The sequence below is a fragment of the Hippocampus zosterae genome, chromosome 7 (genome assembly GCF_025434085.1).
Source record: "Hippocampus zosterae strain Florida chromosome 7, ASM2543408v3, whole genome shotgun sequence".
In the NCBI taxonomy this organism is placed as follows: Eukaryota; Metazoa; Chordata; class Actinopteri; order Syngnathiformes; family Syngnathidae; genus Hippocampus; species Hippocampus zosterae.
This window is the reverse complement of record NC_067457.1, coordinates 6652674-6664083: the sequence shown is the minus strand read 5'-3', so window position 1 is coordinate 6664083 and position 11410 is coordinate 6652674. Positions and strand designations below refer to the sequence as shown.

Sequence of the window (11410 nt, the reverse complement as noted above, 5' to 3'; positions counted from 1 at the left end):
CTCGCGCTAGTTCTTCCAAAGCAGCTTTGGGAAATGTACAATTCATCTTTTGTGTTGTGCCTTTAGTCAGCATGTTTATCAAGCTCCATGTACAAAAAAAACCCCCAAACAAACATTAATCCACGTTGCAAATATCCAACATTAAAAGATTTCAACACAAGACAGTAGAATATAAATATTTTACGGAAAATCCATCAAGGTGCAGAAAACTTGTTGAGCGACCCCTGTTCATGCCTAAATGCTAAAATCTGTTCCATAAAATGATATATTTCCAAATGTTTCATGTTTTTCGTCATAACTATTGATCCTCAATTACTCCAGATGATGCCCATGTTCGTCAACTCAACTATTTACAAAATTAAAATATATATATATACATATATATACTTTGGCACATCTCGTGGCAACTCGGTGCCAAGGAACTATGTTGAAGTGAATTATTTAGACCAAAGTAGTGATTTGCCACCATCTTGTAGCATCTGTAGGTAATTACAAATCTGTTTGAGAAGGGACGAGGGGGGGGGGGGGTTCACCAATTTATTTAAGTGGTCTTTTAACCGAGCCACTGTTATTGGTGTAAAAACTCACCGATTTGCCATTTTGTGCTCAGGCAGAGGAAACAAAAATATTACTTTGGTGCCATACTGAAGAATTTTGGTGCCAAGGAAATACGATATGATCGAGTGAGTCAATGCGCTTCATTTGGAAAAAATTGTGCTTTGCCTCCATCTCATAACATCTTCCTGCCCAGGAACTACTGTATGTTGAAGTCAGTTGGGGAGTTTCTTTTACACAAAATAAGTAGTTTGCCGCCATTTTTGGCATCTCTACGGCAAATTTAATTCTCTTAATTGGGCGTCAATTACTGGTGGATTATTGCTATTCTTGGCAGAGCTCTATCTTTCGACTCGATTGCGCTTTTGATCGTTTCTATAATTGGAATAGGAGTTGTATTCAGTAGATTAGGGTTGACAAAGTCCCTATTCAAGGCCCAGGTAGCAAATCGACAGCCAGACACATTCTCATACTTTAAACAAAAGCGCTGTTTGATGTGGTATCGTTTAGTTCCAGAGGCAAGGTCCGGGACAGAGGCATCGCTGTTTGACCCCGGGTGACCTGATCAGCAGGTCCTGAAGCACCTCCACCGTTCCGAATATGGGGACAAGCTCCTCTGTGAACTTGTCATTGAAAGTGTACACGTGAGACCGCTTGTCGACGTTATAGAAGGACAACTGGCCCTGCTCGTAGTCCAGATACACGCCCACTTTCCTGGGCGCCAACGTCAGAGGCAGCGATGTGGCGGGCACCGTCAAGGCCTTCAGATCCTTGCCCCTCTCCAGACGGAGGGTCAGGTACCCCGTGTCTGTGTTGAGAGAACCGAAACCCCGCCTCACGGCGGACGCCTTGGCCACACCCAAGCGCCAGTCCCGCTGGCCCACCTCCACCTCCCAGTAGTGGCGTCCTGAGGCGTAGCCCTCCTGAGCAGCAGCGCACCACCAACCGTCGAAGCGACCGTTGCAACGTGGGACGTCACGGCGCTCCAGGCCGCACCGCATGCTCTTTTCATTCGTGGAGATCAACAGCTCTGGGTTGGCCGAATCTGGATCCAGAATCACGTCATCTGCGGTGTCACAGGACCACAACTTGATATTGGAGAACTTCAACTCTGATATGATCCTTTTTTTAATTCAACAAGATTTACATACCAGAGGCTTCACAGATCCAATTCCACACTGTAAAAAATGAATACAAATATTGCGTTATGATCTCTGAAAAATAGTCAATTCTGGACCAAGTCTGAAAAGACGTTTAAAAACGTCTTTGGGAGTGAATGAGTTAATTATTAGTTAGTTAGTTAATTAGTTATTAGTTAATTATATAGATGTTTTTTTTTCAATGACTAAATATTTTATTTGCTAATTGGCTGGGACGAATCACATGACACCGCAGTTAGATATAAAATATTGAAGAAAATGTATTTTATCCTTTCAAAGACAGTGTTCACTACAATGGACAGCTCCTCAAAGGTTTTTTCTATTTGAATGAATCGGTTTAAAAAAAATAATCCTTCATAATCCTCATGTAAAATATGATAATTCATGCATGAAAGGGTAACGCTTTATGTCCAAAATTTAATTTCAGTTTGTTGTTCAAGTTAATCGATCACTTCCGCTTACCACAATGGGGAATGTATTGGACAGCATCTGAAAAATGGAAGGAAAAAAAATGTTTCATCCATCTTCCAAAAATGCAAGTCAAATCAAACATATTATTACTGTACAGTTCATAATCACAAAAAAAAAAAATCCCACAGTTGACAAAAATGAACGACATCCCCCGATATTAACAGCAAACAGTTTCCCTGTTAATCTGGCTCCTTCACTGACTATTGTGCTCACCCATGCACCAATGGAAAATATAATCACGTTTATACTTTCTTAGATAAGAAGACATCTCACCCATGTTCTGATTCCTCTGCCTTCTGACCAGCCATTCCTTTGTCACATCCTCCTAAACGCACGCAATCGGAAAGGACAGTCATCAAAGCGAAACATTACAACACAAAACGGAGCGCACAACAAAGTCGTCTATTGGGCATTGGAGTACATTAAATGATTTTAAAATTTACTCGCAATTTAAAAAAAAAAACGTACTTGTTTTCATTTAAAAAATGTAATTTGATCGACCGACGAGAACGTTATCATTTTAAAACTTTCATGCGCAAAAAAAATGACTGTAACGCGATAACCTGTCCATTGTAGTAAACATATTGAACCTGCTTATGCATCCAGTCTGCACCAAATGATCAGGTTCTCCGCCCTCCTCCTCAAAAAAAGGGCACAAACCTTAACAGGCTTGTCTGCGTTCAGCACGACCAGCATGACAAGCTCCAGAGCTGGGAGCAGGTTGGACAGACGGCCTTTCTCCCACTGGAACTCCAAGTCATCCAGCATCATGAGCACCGGCTCGCCGGGCCACACGCTGGGCTGCAAAAGGAGATTAGAAAATGAAGCTTTACGACAGGCTCCCTGGGGACGGGCCTAAGTATGACGAAGACGACCGTCAAGGTCAGACTTTACCGTAATCACTTTGCTCGGACCCGGCGGGACATTTGAAACACCACTCTCACCTGTGGCCTACTTTTAATTTCCCGTGTCCACTCCATGATGACTCTCTTATGAGGCCCCATATCACATTCCCCTCCAGATTCCAGGATGCAAAGGAGGTGACCCCTCCAGTCCTTCTTTTCCGGTCTGTGGTAGTGGCAGTCTGACAAGCTAGCTCTTGACTAGCGCAAGACATAAAATTCAGTTTATTCGACCACCAACCGATTCAAATTGATGACATCATATTTTCTTTCCGCCCATAATGTGTGGGGTTTGAAAATCAACGAGATGTTTTAAAATCAGTTTGCGTGTATTGTACAGTATATATTGTTGCTTAAGAAACACATTCAATTGAATGTTATAAAGTCAGAAAAGACATTTAAAGATGCCAGAAAGTAGTTTTTGCACTTTTTGTTGTTTTGCCGTTTTAGTCATACTCCTTTCAAATTCATTTTTAACACTGACTATAGCTTGGTAGTACTTTAGTGTCGTTGTACCTGCACTTTCCTCTCCAGCACAGCGGCCCATTCCACAATAAAGTCCCGACACCGGCAGGCTGGCCAGACATCATCACCGGACCATATATGTTGAAGAAGATTGGATCTCTAAATGAGCAGCACAAATCAGAGACTCACGATGAAGAAAAGAATTTAGCGATACTGTTAGTGGAAATTTCGACGCCTGGAAAAGGCACAGGGGGGTTACCTGACAAATTTTGCTGAGTTCTCGGGCCAGCTCCATGATAAATAATTGACTTTCCACCAGCTGCTCTTTTTTTTCCAGCTTCACTCGTTTGCTGGATTCCTGGAGCCAATAAAAAGCAGATTAAAGCGCATTTTAGAGAGAACTGTCGCTCCATTTCAGCACAAATTTCATACCTTTAGTCGGCTCTTGAGTTTTTTAGCTGGTTCAATGAGGAACCGCAGGCATTCTTTCATCATGCTGGCGGCTTTTGATTAGAGAACCGAATCCTGTGGAGTGATCATAAAAAACTTGAGGGGGGGGGGGGGCTGGCACTCAACCTGCAAGGAGGCTGACTCGGCTCACGTCGCCCTCGCAAATCAATGCAATGGAATTATGAAGAGGAAAGAGAGTGCAAGTGGGGGACTGCAGGACTTTTAGCACATCTCTGCATCCACTCGACAGTGAGCACATCATCAGGTATATGAGGCGAGGAGGTGGAGGAGGAGAGTATACAAGAAGACTCCCGCTATCCTACGCATGTTCAGCCCAAAGCACAAAATATGCATGGTTTTATAACATGTGGGTGGCACTAAAGAAAAAAAATAAAATAAAAATACCAGGAGGCTGCCAATAGTATCACTACCGTTGCAGGAGCTGTCAAATCAGCAGGCTCCGCTCAGAGGGTTTCATTTTCTTCCAATACTGGATATAGATCTATTTGTGATTATCATGATTATGAGTTTGAATATGTAGATTTAAAAGAAAATATTATAATGGAGTAGATGGATAGCTATCGATATCTACAGATAAATTATCTATCTATCTATCACAATATATCATAAAATATGGATTAAATGATAAACAAAAGCAATTTTAACTATGAGCATGTTGGGAATCCATTGAAAATGAATACAAATTCCGTTAATAAATCCCAGCACCCCCCTAAAAAAAACAGCCACAAAAAAAATGTGAAAAAAGTGTTTGGGATAAGACAATAATAAAAGGAAAATTTTAGATCTAGTATTTGTGGTGCTTTCACACCTCGCACTGAAGCCCCATCTTTGTTTATTTGTGCTGAGGAGAGGAAGCATGTGCAGACAAAGATCTGAAAGATTAGAGGAAATCCGGGATTACCACTCGTAGGTTGTTGCTGGACAAACCCAGGTAACTGAACAAATTACTCGAACCACCTCTGCAAATCAGTGATAGCGACGTCATAACATACCTAATTGATTATATGTGCAAAAAGATTCATGTGCGCCATTAACGTTGCGGCGTCAATATGTCAATGTGCATATTGAGGACAAGGTAAATAACAACAAAACGTGTACGCACACGTGCAGAGCCAGCAAATGTACTTTCAACAATGAACGACGATGGAAATGGTTGCAGAATATTTACATTTATAAGATACCGACCTTTGAGAGAGAAATGTCCGTTAGTAGTCACTTGTCAATGTGCCCGCGGTGTGTTCTCCGAAATATTAGCGCATCCTACCGAGACCCGACGTGCACTTGGACTGCGAGGACTGCTGACCGTTTTGGCCCACACTAAACTGCAGGTTGCTATTATAGCCGCAAGAGGGCGCCATATATTTACAAATCGCTGACTGTTTGTTTGTTTTTAAGGTCTTGGTATTTTTTGCCTCTTCCTTTCGGTTTCTTAGCATGTGTAATAAAAGAATAAACGGGGTGCCGCGTTTAGTGTCGCATTTCATGGGAAGCTCTGAAATGCATACAACTGAAAATAGTCTTTGAACGCACCATAATATGGTTATCACCACTGAAAATAGTCTTTGAACGCACCATGCCATCGATGTCACCTTCGACTTGTGCAAGATACCACCACATTGCACAAAACGTTTCGAATACAAACTGCGAGAATTTTGAGGTCCTTCGCGATTCTTAAAATAGTCATCGAACATCAAACGGAGTTGGAGCGCGCGTAAATGAAGTCTGAGGAAGGTTCGTTGGACGCACGACGCGGAAGTGGAGCTTCGATCCCAGCTGATCCGAATATGGCACCCAGAGATCCACTTCTCAGCGCCCTCAAAGGTAACGACCACTTTTCACAACACGGGATCATTCTAAAGGTGGTGCTATCAATGTTATTTTTCCTCCTCGCTACCAGTGTGCTTGTTAAACTTGCAATCTGATGATGGGCAGACGGTGACGGACAGCAGCCCTCACCTCACCTCTTGCTGCCAGCTTCTCGAGCTGGTCCTCAGGAAAGGACTACAACGTTAGTGCCTCTATTTTCGTACTGCTAAAATTGGTCCGATTTTTTTCTTTTCTTTTTTAGATTTAATTGCAGCGTTTGTGCGTGCTCGTGTGTCCGAGTATGAGACGAAAGTTCAGAATTCCAGGTTTCATTTCACTACTAAACTATTCCAAATTCCAATACTTTTTGCTCACTAGAAAAGTTGGCGGCTTCAAACAAAAGGTGCAACACGAGCTGGAATTCTGAACTTTTGTCTCATGTGGGTATTTTCGTCTTATTTATAACGGCAGAATTTCCATTATGTATGTGCACTCACCCCCCCCCCCCCCCCCCCCCCCCAGAGCCAGTCCTCAGTCTGGTTCGTAGAGACTACTGGCAATGTTTTGAGCAGCTTCCCCGCAAAGATACATGTGGCAGGTATACATATTCTTATCGAAGAGGTGGAATGTGAAGGCACTTCCCCCCACCAAAAAAAAAATCCTTGATCATTTGGTTTTGTTGTTGTAGGCTGTGTAGTGTGGCGTGGGCTGTGGAACAGACTAAAACTTGCAGGAAGCTTATCTCAGCTCAGGGCCGAGGCCGTTACCTGCTCAGATTGGCTCTCGGCCGCAAGACCCTGCCACAGTTGGTCACTCACCTCCTGCACACCCCCAGAATCTTGGAGGTCAGATGCAATTTTTTTGTTTGAAGAGTCGCCCAAGAAATCCCATTGGGAAAAAAAAATCTCATTGTTTCTGTTGTCAATCAAATCGTGCTAGCTGTCGTCTCCATTTCTTAAAAAAAAACCATATGTTAGGTTAAATGACTACTCGAAACTGCACGCGGTGAGATGAGTTTGCGCAAATAGTCATGGACTACAAAAATATGTTCTCAGAGCGCCTGCCAAATAATCTATTCACAAACAAAACAAATATTAGTTTAACTTGAGTGTCAGCCATGTTTGTTTTTTATTTTTCTTTCGTTTTTTTACTCTTGACTTGAATGCTGCAAGGTCTGACCTCTTTAACTTCTAGTGGGAAATCCCATCGGTCTAAAATTTAGCATTTGAAATCGTGATTATCCTACAATGCGGTTTTCGAATATTGTTGTCCACAATTTTTGTTGGTCGGTCAAACAACTGGTAAAATTAACATCATTTTGTATCCCTTTAGTGGTACAGCGAAACCTTCTCGATCCTCAGGAATGAAGAATTTTTAGGTAAGCGTTTGTACTTCCTCATACAGATGCCTACTCAAAGCTGTAGAAAATAAATCGGGTGATACCGTCATCAAATGTGAATTACACGTCACGCGTTCATCTCTTGCAGAAACTTTCATGTCCCTGCTCTTGGTTCTCTCGCAAATGGAGTTCAAACTGGACATGGAGGTCAGCTGTTTTCTTTCTTGACCAGAAGAATAGTCGATAGTACAGCAAAGCGGCGGAATGAATACGCTTCCTTACATAAATGTCTCTTTGTACAGAATTGTAGTTTCTTGGATGAAAGCTGGCTTTTACCGGTAACCTTCCAGTCACTTTATTATTTTTGAAACCGTATGCACAAAACAGTCTAATGTTTTTTTGTTTTGTTTTTTTGCCAGGTGTGCGAGATATATGAAGTGGTGCCGTGTCGACAGGTGGGAATGGTCTTGAGGTTTGTATTGTCTATTTTGACTTCCATCTGTCTATTTTTCCTCTTTGATTGCATTTTTTTTTTTTAATAATTTGTCATCTCACGATCTGTTTTTTAAGCTACCTCAACGGGCGCGTCTTCCTCCTGGATATGGTATCTGGCGGCCAGGCGCATGTTGACCAGTTTATCAGCCGCGGCGACGTCATTGACGAGATCAATGGCATCTGTTTGAGGAATTCCAGAAACGGACAGGTTAGAAAAGTCCTCACTCATGCTTCTTGTGCATTTCTAGATTTCTAAGGGCACTTTATTGCCACCTTTGGGCACCACATGACAGGCCCGTGGATATTTCAAAACCACCAAACCAGTTCTTGTCACTCGTCTCGCTGGAAGGCAAACAAGCAGGGTTCCATTCATTAACCCGTGGCTCCAAACAGTCTCATGAACAATAATTGCAAACCACCAGAACTTGTTCCTTTTTTTTATGGAAGGCAGGTGTGGTTCTGTCACGTCTGAAAGGCTGCTTCCTGTCCATCCGTGTTGTGCGTTGGCGAGCCCGGGACGGAACGGTGTACCGTCCTCTGGTCAAACTGCTGCGCGCTTTGAGGATAGAGAATCCGTGGCTGCAACTTGGTCCTGCTCCCTGTCAACAGCCTGCAGCTCCTGCTAATGACCAGAGAACCCTACCGTCGACACAATGTCTCGTGGAGGGAAGGCAAGTCAGTGCAGCAACTAGATTTTATATAAAAGAAAAAAATGTACATGAGATAAAAATGCCGTATTGATCGTCCTTGTCTCTCCTTGGCAGGATTGTGTACATTGTCCAGTTCTTGGGGGACAAAAACATTGGAGTGGTAAATCTTTTTTTTTTTTTTATGAGTTAGGTGTGTGTAAGGCGTTTTGAGTGTGACATATTTTTACATGTTCTATTTTTAGATTGGAACCAAAATGGTGTTGCCGCATGCAATTTCACACGTGTTGCAGCAAAACCAGCCAAGCAAGGTGAACACGCCGCTCCTTTGCCCGGGGCCCTTAACTCATTCACTCCCAAAGACGTTTTTAAACGTCTTTTCAGACTTGAGAACTGGCTGCTACTGAACGAGTTAAAGGCCATACATCACATCCACTGAAATATAAACAGTGTCCTTTGTTTTCCAGGAAGTGCTTTTAGATTTGCAGGAAACGCACTTAACGTGTACAGAGAGCAGCAGTAATCTGGTGGGTCTCCACACTGCACTTATTGCAAAGATTCAGCTTTTTTTTTCTTAAAATGAATCATGAACGTCTGTAGATGGTGTGTCAACATCACTATCCAGATATATCGTGTGTTGGGAGGTACCCTCAGCCAGATTACACGATATTGGGCTTCTGTGTCGTGTAAGTATGACATTGTTTATAAATGTTTGAATGCTGGTGTTAGTTTCCCAAACCGAGTTGATTTATGCCACATAGGTCTGCTGAGCAGCAACAGGTGGATAGATTTAGGGCTGAAAGATGTAGACTTATTTGAGAATCACTTGCACCGATATCAAACATAACAGAAAAAAAACATGCTTGATATCGTTCTCAGAAACAGACCAGCAGAAATTCCATCCAGGTCCCCGACCAACTTCAACTGTGTGGTGCTCAAAGCTGCCAGCAGTAAGGAATGCGACGACATCATTTGCCGCATAGGTAAGACAATAGGTGCCTACCTCACAGAAATCAGAATTAAACATAAGATGTGTTCCGTTTCTCTTGCAGCCACCGGTTTCAGACATACAGAGTGGTTTGTATGATGTGTAAATAAACGGTCAAAAGTCAAAAAGTGCATCATCAATATATTACACGCACACAAATGTCTCCTCATAAAAGAACTTTAATAGAAAGACGTGACAATTCTCAATTATTAAAATGTAGCTGCCAGGGTTTTGTTCAATGTTGGAAAACATGTAAAAAGCAGTCCAGAAAAATAAGGGCTGCTCCTTGCACCAAGAGTTGTGTAACAGTAGTCAAAGACAGATGATCTGCTGGGCAAGCTGCATTTTGTGCCAGAAACTGTCAACGGTGCCAACATGGTTGTTTGTGACACTATCATGGATGGAGGACATGATCCACAAAAACTGAAAGGAGGGGGCAGTGATGTATTACATGTAGCAACAATCCACATAACAGGTCAATATTCCTACGCAACTACCCATTAGGTCGTGGAATGGTTGATGGCTAAAATACGATACAAAAGTCGTAAACTCAAAACCCAAGAAATGATACAAAATAAAAGTCCACAAAAAAATTTGTTAGGTATGATAAATATGATTTGTCTTGACACGCCACTGTCAAGAGTTTTAGGCCCTTTCTCCCCTTATCCTACGGGCCAGCTGGATGTCTTTGGGCATGATGGTGACACGCTTGGCGTGGATGGCGCACAGATTGGTGTCCTCAAACAAACCCACCAGGTAAGCTTCACTGGCCTCCTATTGGGAATCAACAGCATAATATTAGCTCCGAATAAACCACACACAATCCAGGTAGAGTTTTGTTTATATTTTACCTGAAGAGCACCGATGGCAGCACTTTGGAAGCGGAGATCAGTCTTGAAGTCCTGGGCAATCTCTCTCACCAGGCGCTGGAACGGCAGCTTGCGGATGAGCAACTCTGTGGACTTCTGGTAGCGACGAATTTCCCTCAGAGCCACAGTGCCCGGCCTGAGGAGAAGCAAGCATGCGTTTTTTTCTCCCCCTCATCACTTTTATAGCAAGTGTCGTGGTGACGTCATGCGTCAACGTTGAAACCCACCTGTAGCGATGGGGCTTCTTCACTCCTCCTGTAGAGGGCGCACTCTTTCTGGCTGCCTTAGTAGCTAGCTGCTTCCTTGGCGCCTTTCCTCCGGTGGATTTACGGGCAGTTTGCTTGGTACGAGCCATCGCGTATTACCTATAAGAAAATATTGCAGGCGAATTAAGGAGGACTCCAATGTACACACACCCGGGAACTAAAATAAAACACGCGAAGCGGTTACAGGGCCGCGTCAACGTGTTAGCTTAGCCCACAACAACGCGCCCATCCCCCTACCAACGAACAACTAGGAGGTGTCTCCTTTAGCGTCCGCACACTAAACAGCCGACACACACCGCAACTAAAATAAAACTTAGCATGTTAGCAGAGCCTTCTCAAGTCGACAAAACTCATTCTACATTCGCCAAAAGTCATCACGTAACAGATCATTTCAGACATAGGCACGTTACTAAAGAAAGAGCCGACTGTACTCTGGCTCACAAGAGGCCGCCCGCCATCAGCCTCGGTTTGTCGTCTTCGCCATTTTCGCTCTCATTTCACCCCCACTCGACATTGGGAGTACATGTTATAGCACGTTAGTTCATCGGTAATTAACGGCACACAAATCGTATTTTCATAACAGATGAATGGTTACACACTACATCCATCTTACCAACGAGACAGAACGGACGATCAATAGGTAACGGTTTTAGTTTCGAAACGCAATATAAACGAGCCCATTGTCCTTGTAAGGGATAACAAGACGCCCCCGACGTTAATCTAACAACACTGTGATACAAATCGTCTACATCACGTGAAAGAAATGAAATCATTTTCGCAGAATAAACGAATAAAAACAAAGTACAAATTATTTACCTTTGTGACGTTGCTGTTGTTGTGAGGCGAGTGAACTGCGGAGACGGCAGGTCTCGGTCACCTGAAAACGATCAATGCTGGTTGGAAGCTTGAGGCCAAGTATTAATAGTGTGGCATGACGTCATATTGCACAGCCACTTTCACGTCCGTAGGTACGTGT

The 11410-nt window shown here is 43.1% G+C and overlaps 3 protein-coding genes across 5 annotated transcripts; 1 reads left to right on the top strand and 2 right to left on the bottom strand.

The window, feature by feature from the left end:
* Positions 1-255: 255 nt before the first annotated feature.
* Positions 256-5349, bottom strand: zgc:194990 (uncharacterized protein LOC568410 homolog). The gene is made up of 10 exons (XM_052070513.1): positions 5210-5349; positions 3986-4078; positions 3813-3911; positions 3605-3712; positions 3131-3289; positions 2847-2987; positions 2460-2511; positions 2178-2204; positions 1707-1733; positions 256-1621 (listed from the first exon to the last, which is right to left on the bottom strand). The coding sequence occupies exons 2-10, from the start codon at positions 4046-4048 to the stop codon at positions 1062-1064; spliced, it is 1236 nt and encodes a 411-aa protein (XP_051926473.1). The 5' UTR covers positions 4049-4078; positions 5210-5349; the 3' UTR covers positions 256-1061.
* An 83-nt stretch (positions 5350-5432) lies between these two features.
* si:ch211-250n8.1 (uncharacterized) lies at positions 5433-9701 on the top strand. Of its 3 annotated transcripts, XM_052070485.1 has the most exons (16): positions 5435-5845; positions 5922-6032; positions 6353-6428; positions 6519-6675; positions 7163-7208; positions 7318-7376; positions 7472-7507; positions 7589-7641; positions 7740-7872; positions 8112-8335; positions 8429-8474; positions 8557-8622; positions 8779-8838; positions 8912-8997; positions 9191-9294; positions 9364-9701. In XM_052070485.1, exons 1-16 carry the CDS (start codon positions 5740-5742, stop codon positions 9396-9398), a joined length of 1398 nt encoding a protein of 465 aa, XP_051926445.1. In that variant the 5' UTR covers positions 5435-5739; the 3' UTR covers positions 9399-9701. The 3 variants fall into 3 exon arrangements, with proteins under 3 accessions (XP_051926444.1, XP_051926445.1, XP_051926446.1); XM_052070484.1 differs by having other exon boundaries at positions 5433-5845; positions 9191-9701; XM_052070486.1 differs by having other exon boundaries at positions 5436-5845; positions 8112-8339; positions 8912-9427.
* Positions 9471-11398, bottom strand: LOC127603881 (histone H3.3A). Its single transcript, XM_052070565.1, has 4 exons — positions 11251-11398; positions 10396-10533; positions 10151-10304; positions 9471-10073 (listed from the first exon to the last, which is right to left on the bottom strand). Exons 2-4 carry the CDS (start codon positions 10521-10523, stop codon positions 9945-9947), a joined length of 411 nt encoding a protein of 136 aa, XP_051926525.1. The 5' UTR covers positions 10524-10533; positions 11251-11398; the 3' UTR covers positions 9471-9944.
* Positions 11399-11410: the final 12 nt, after the last annotated feature.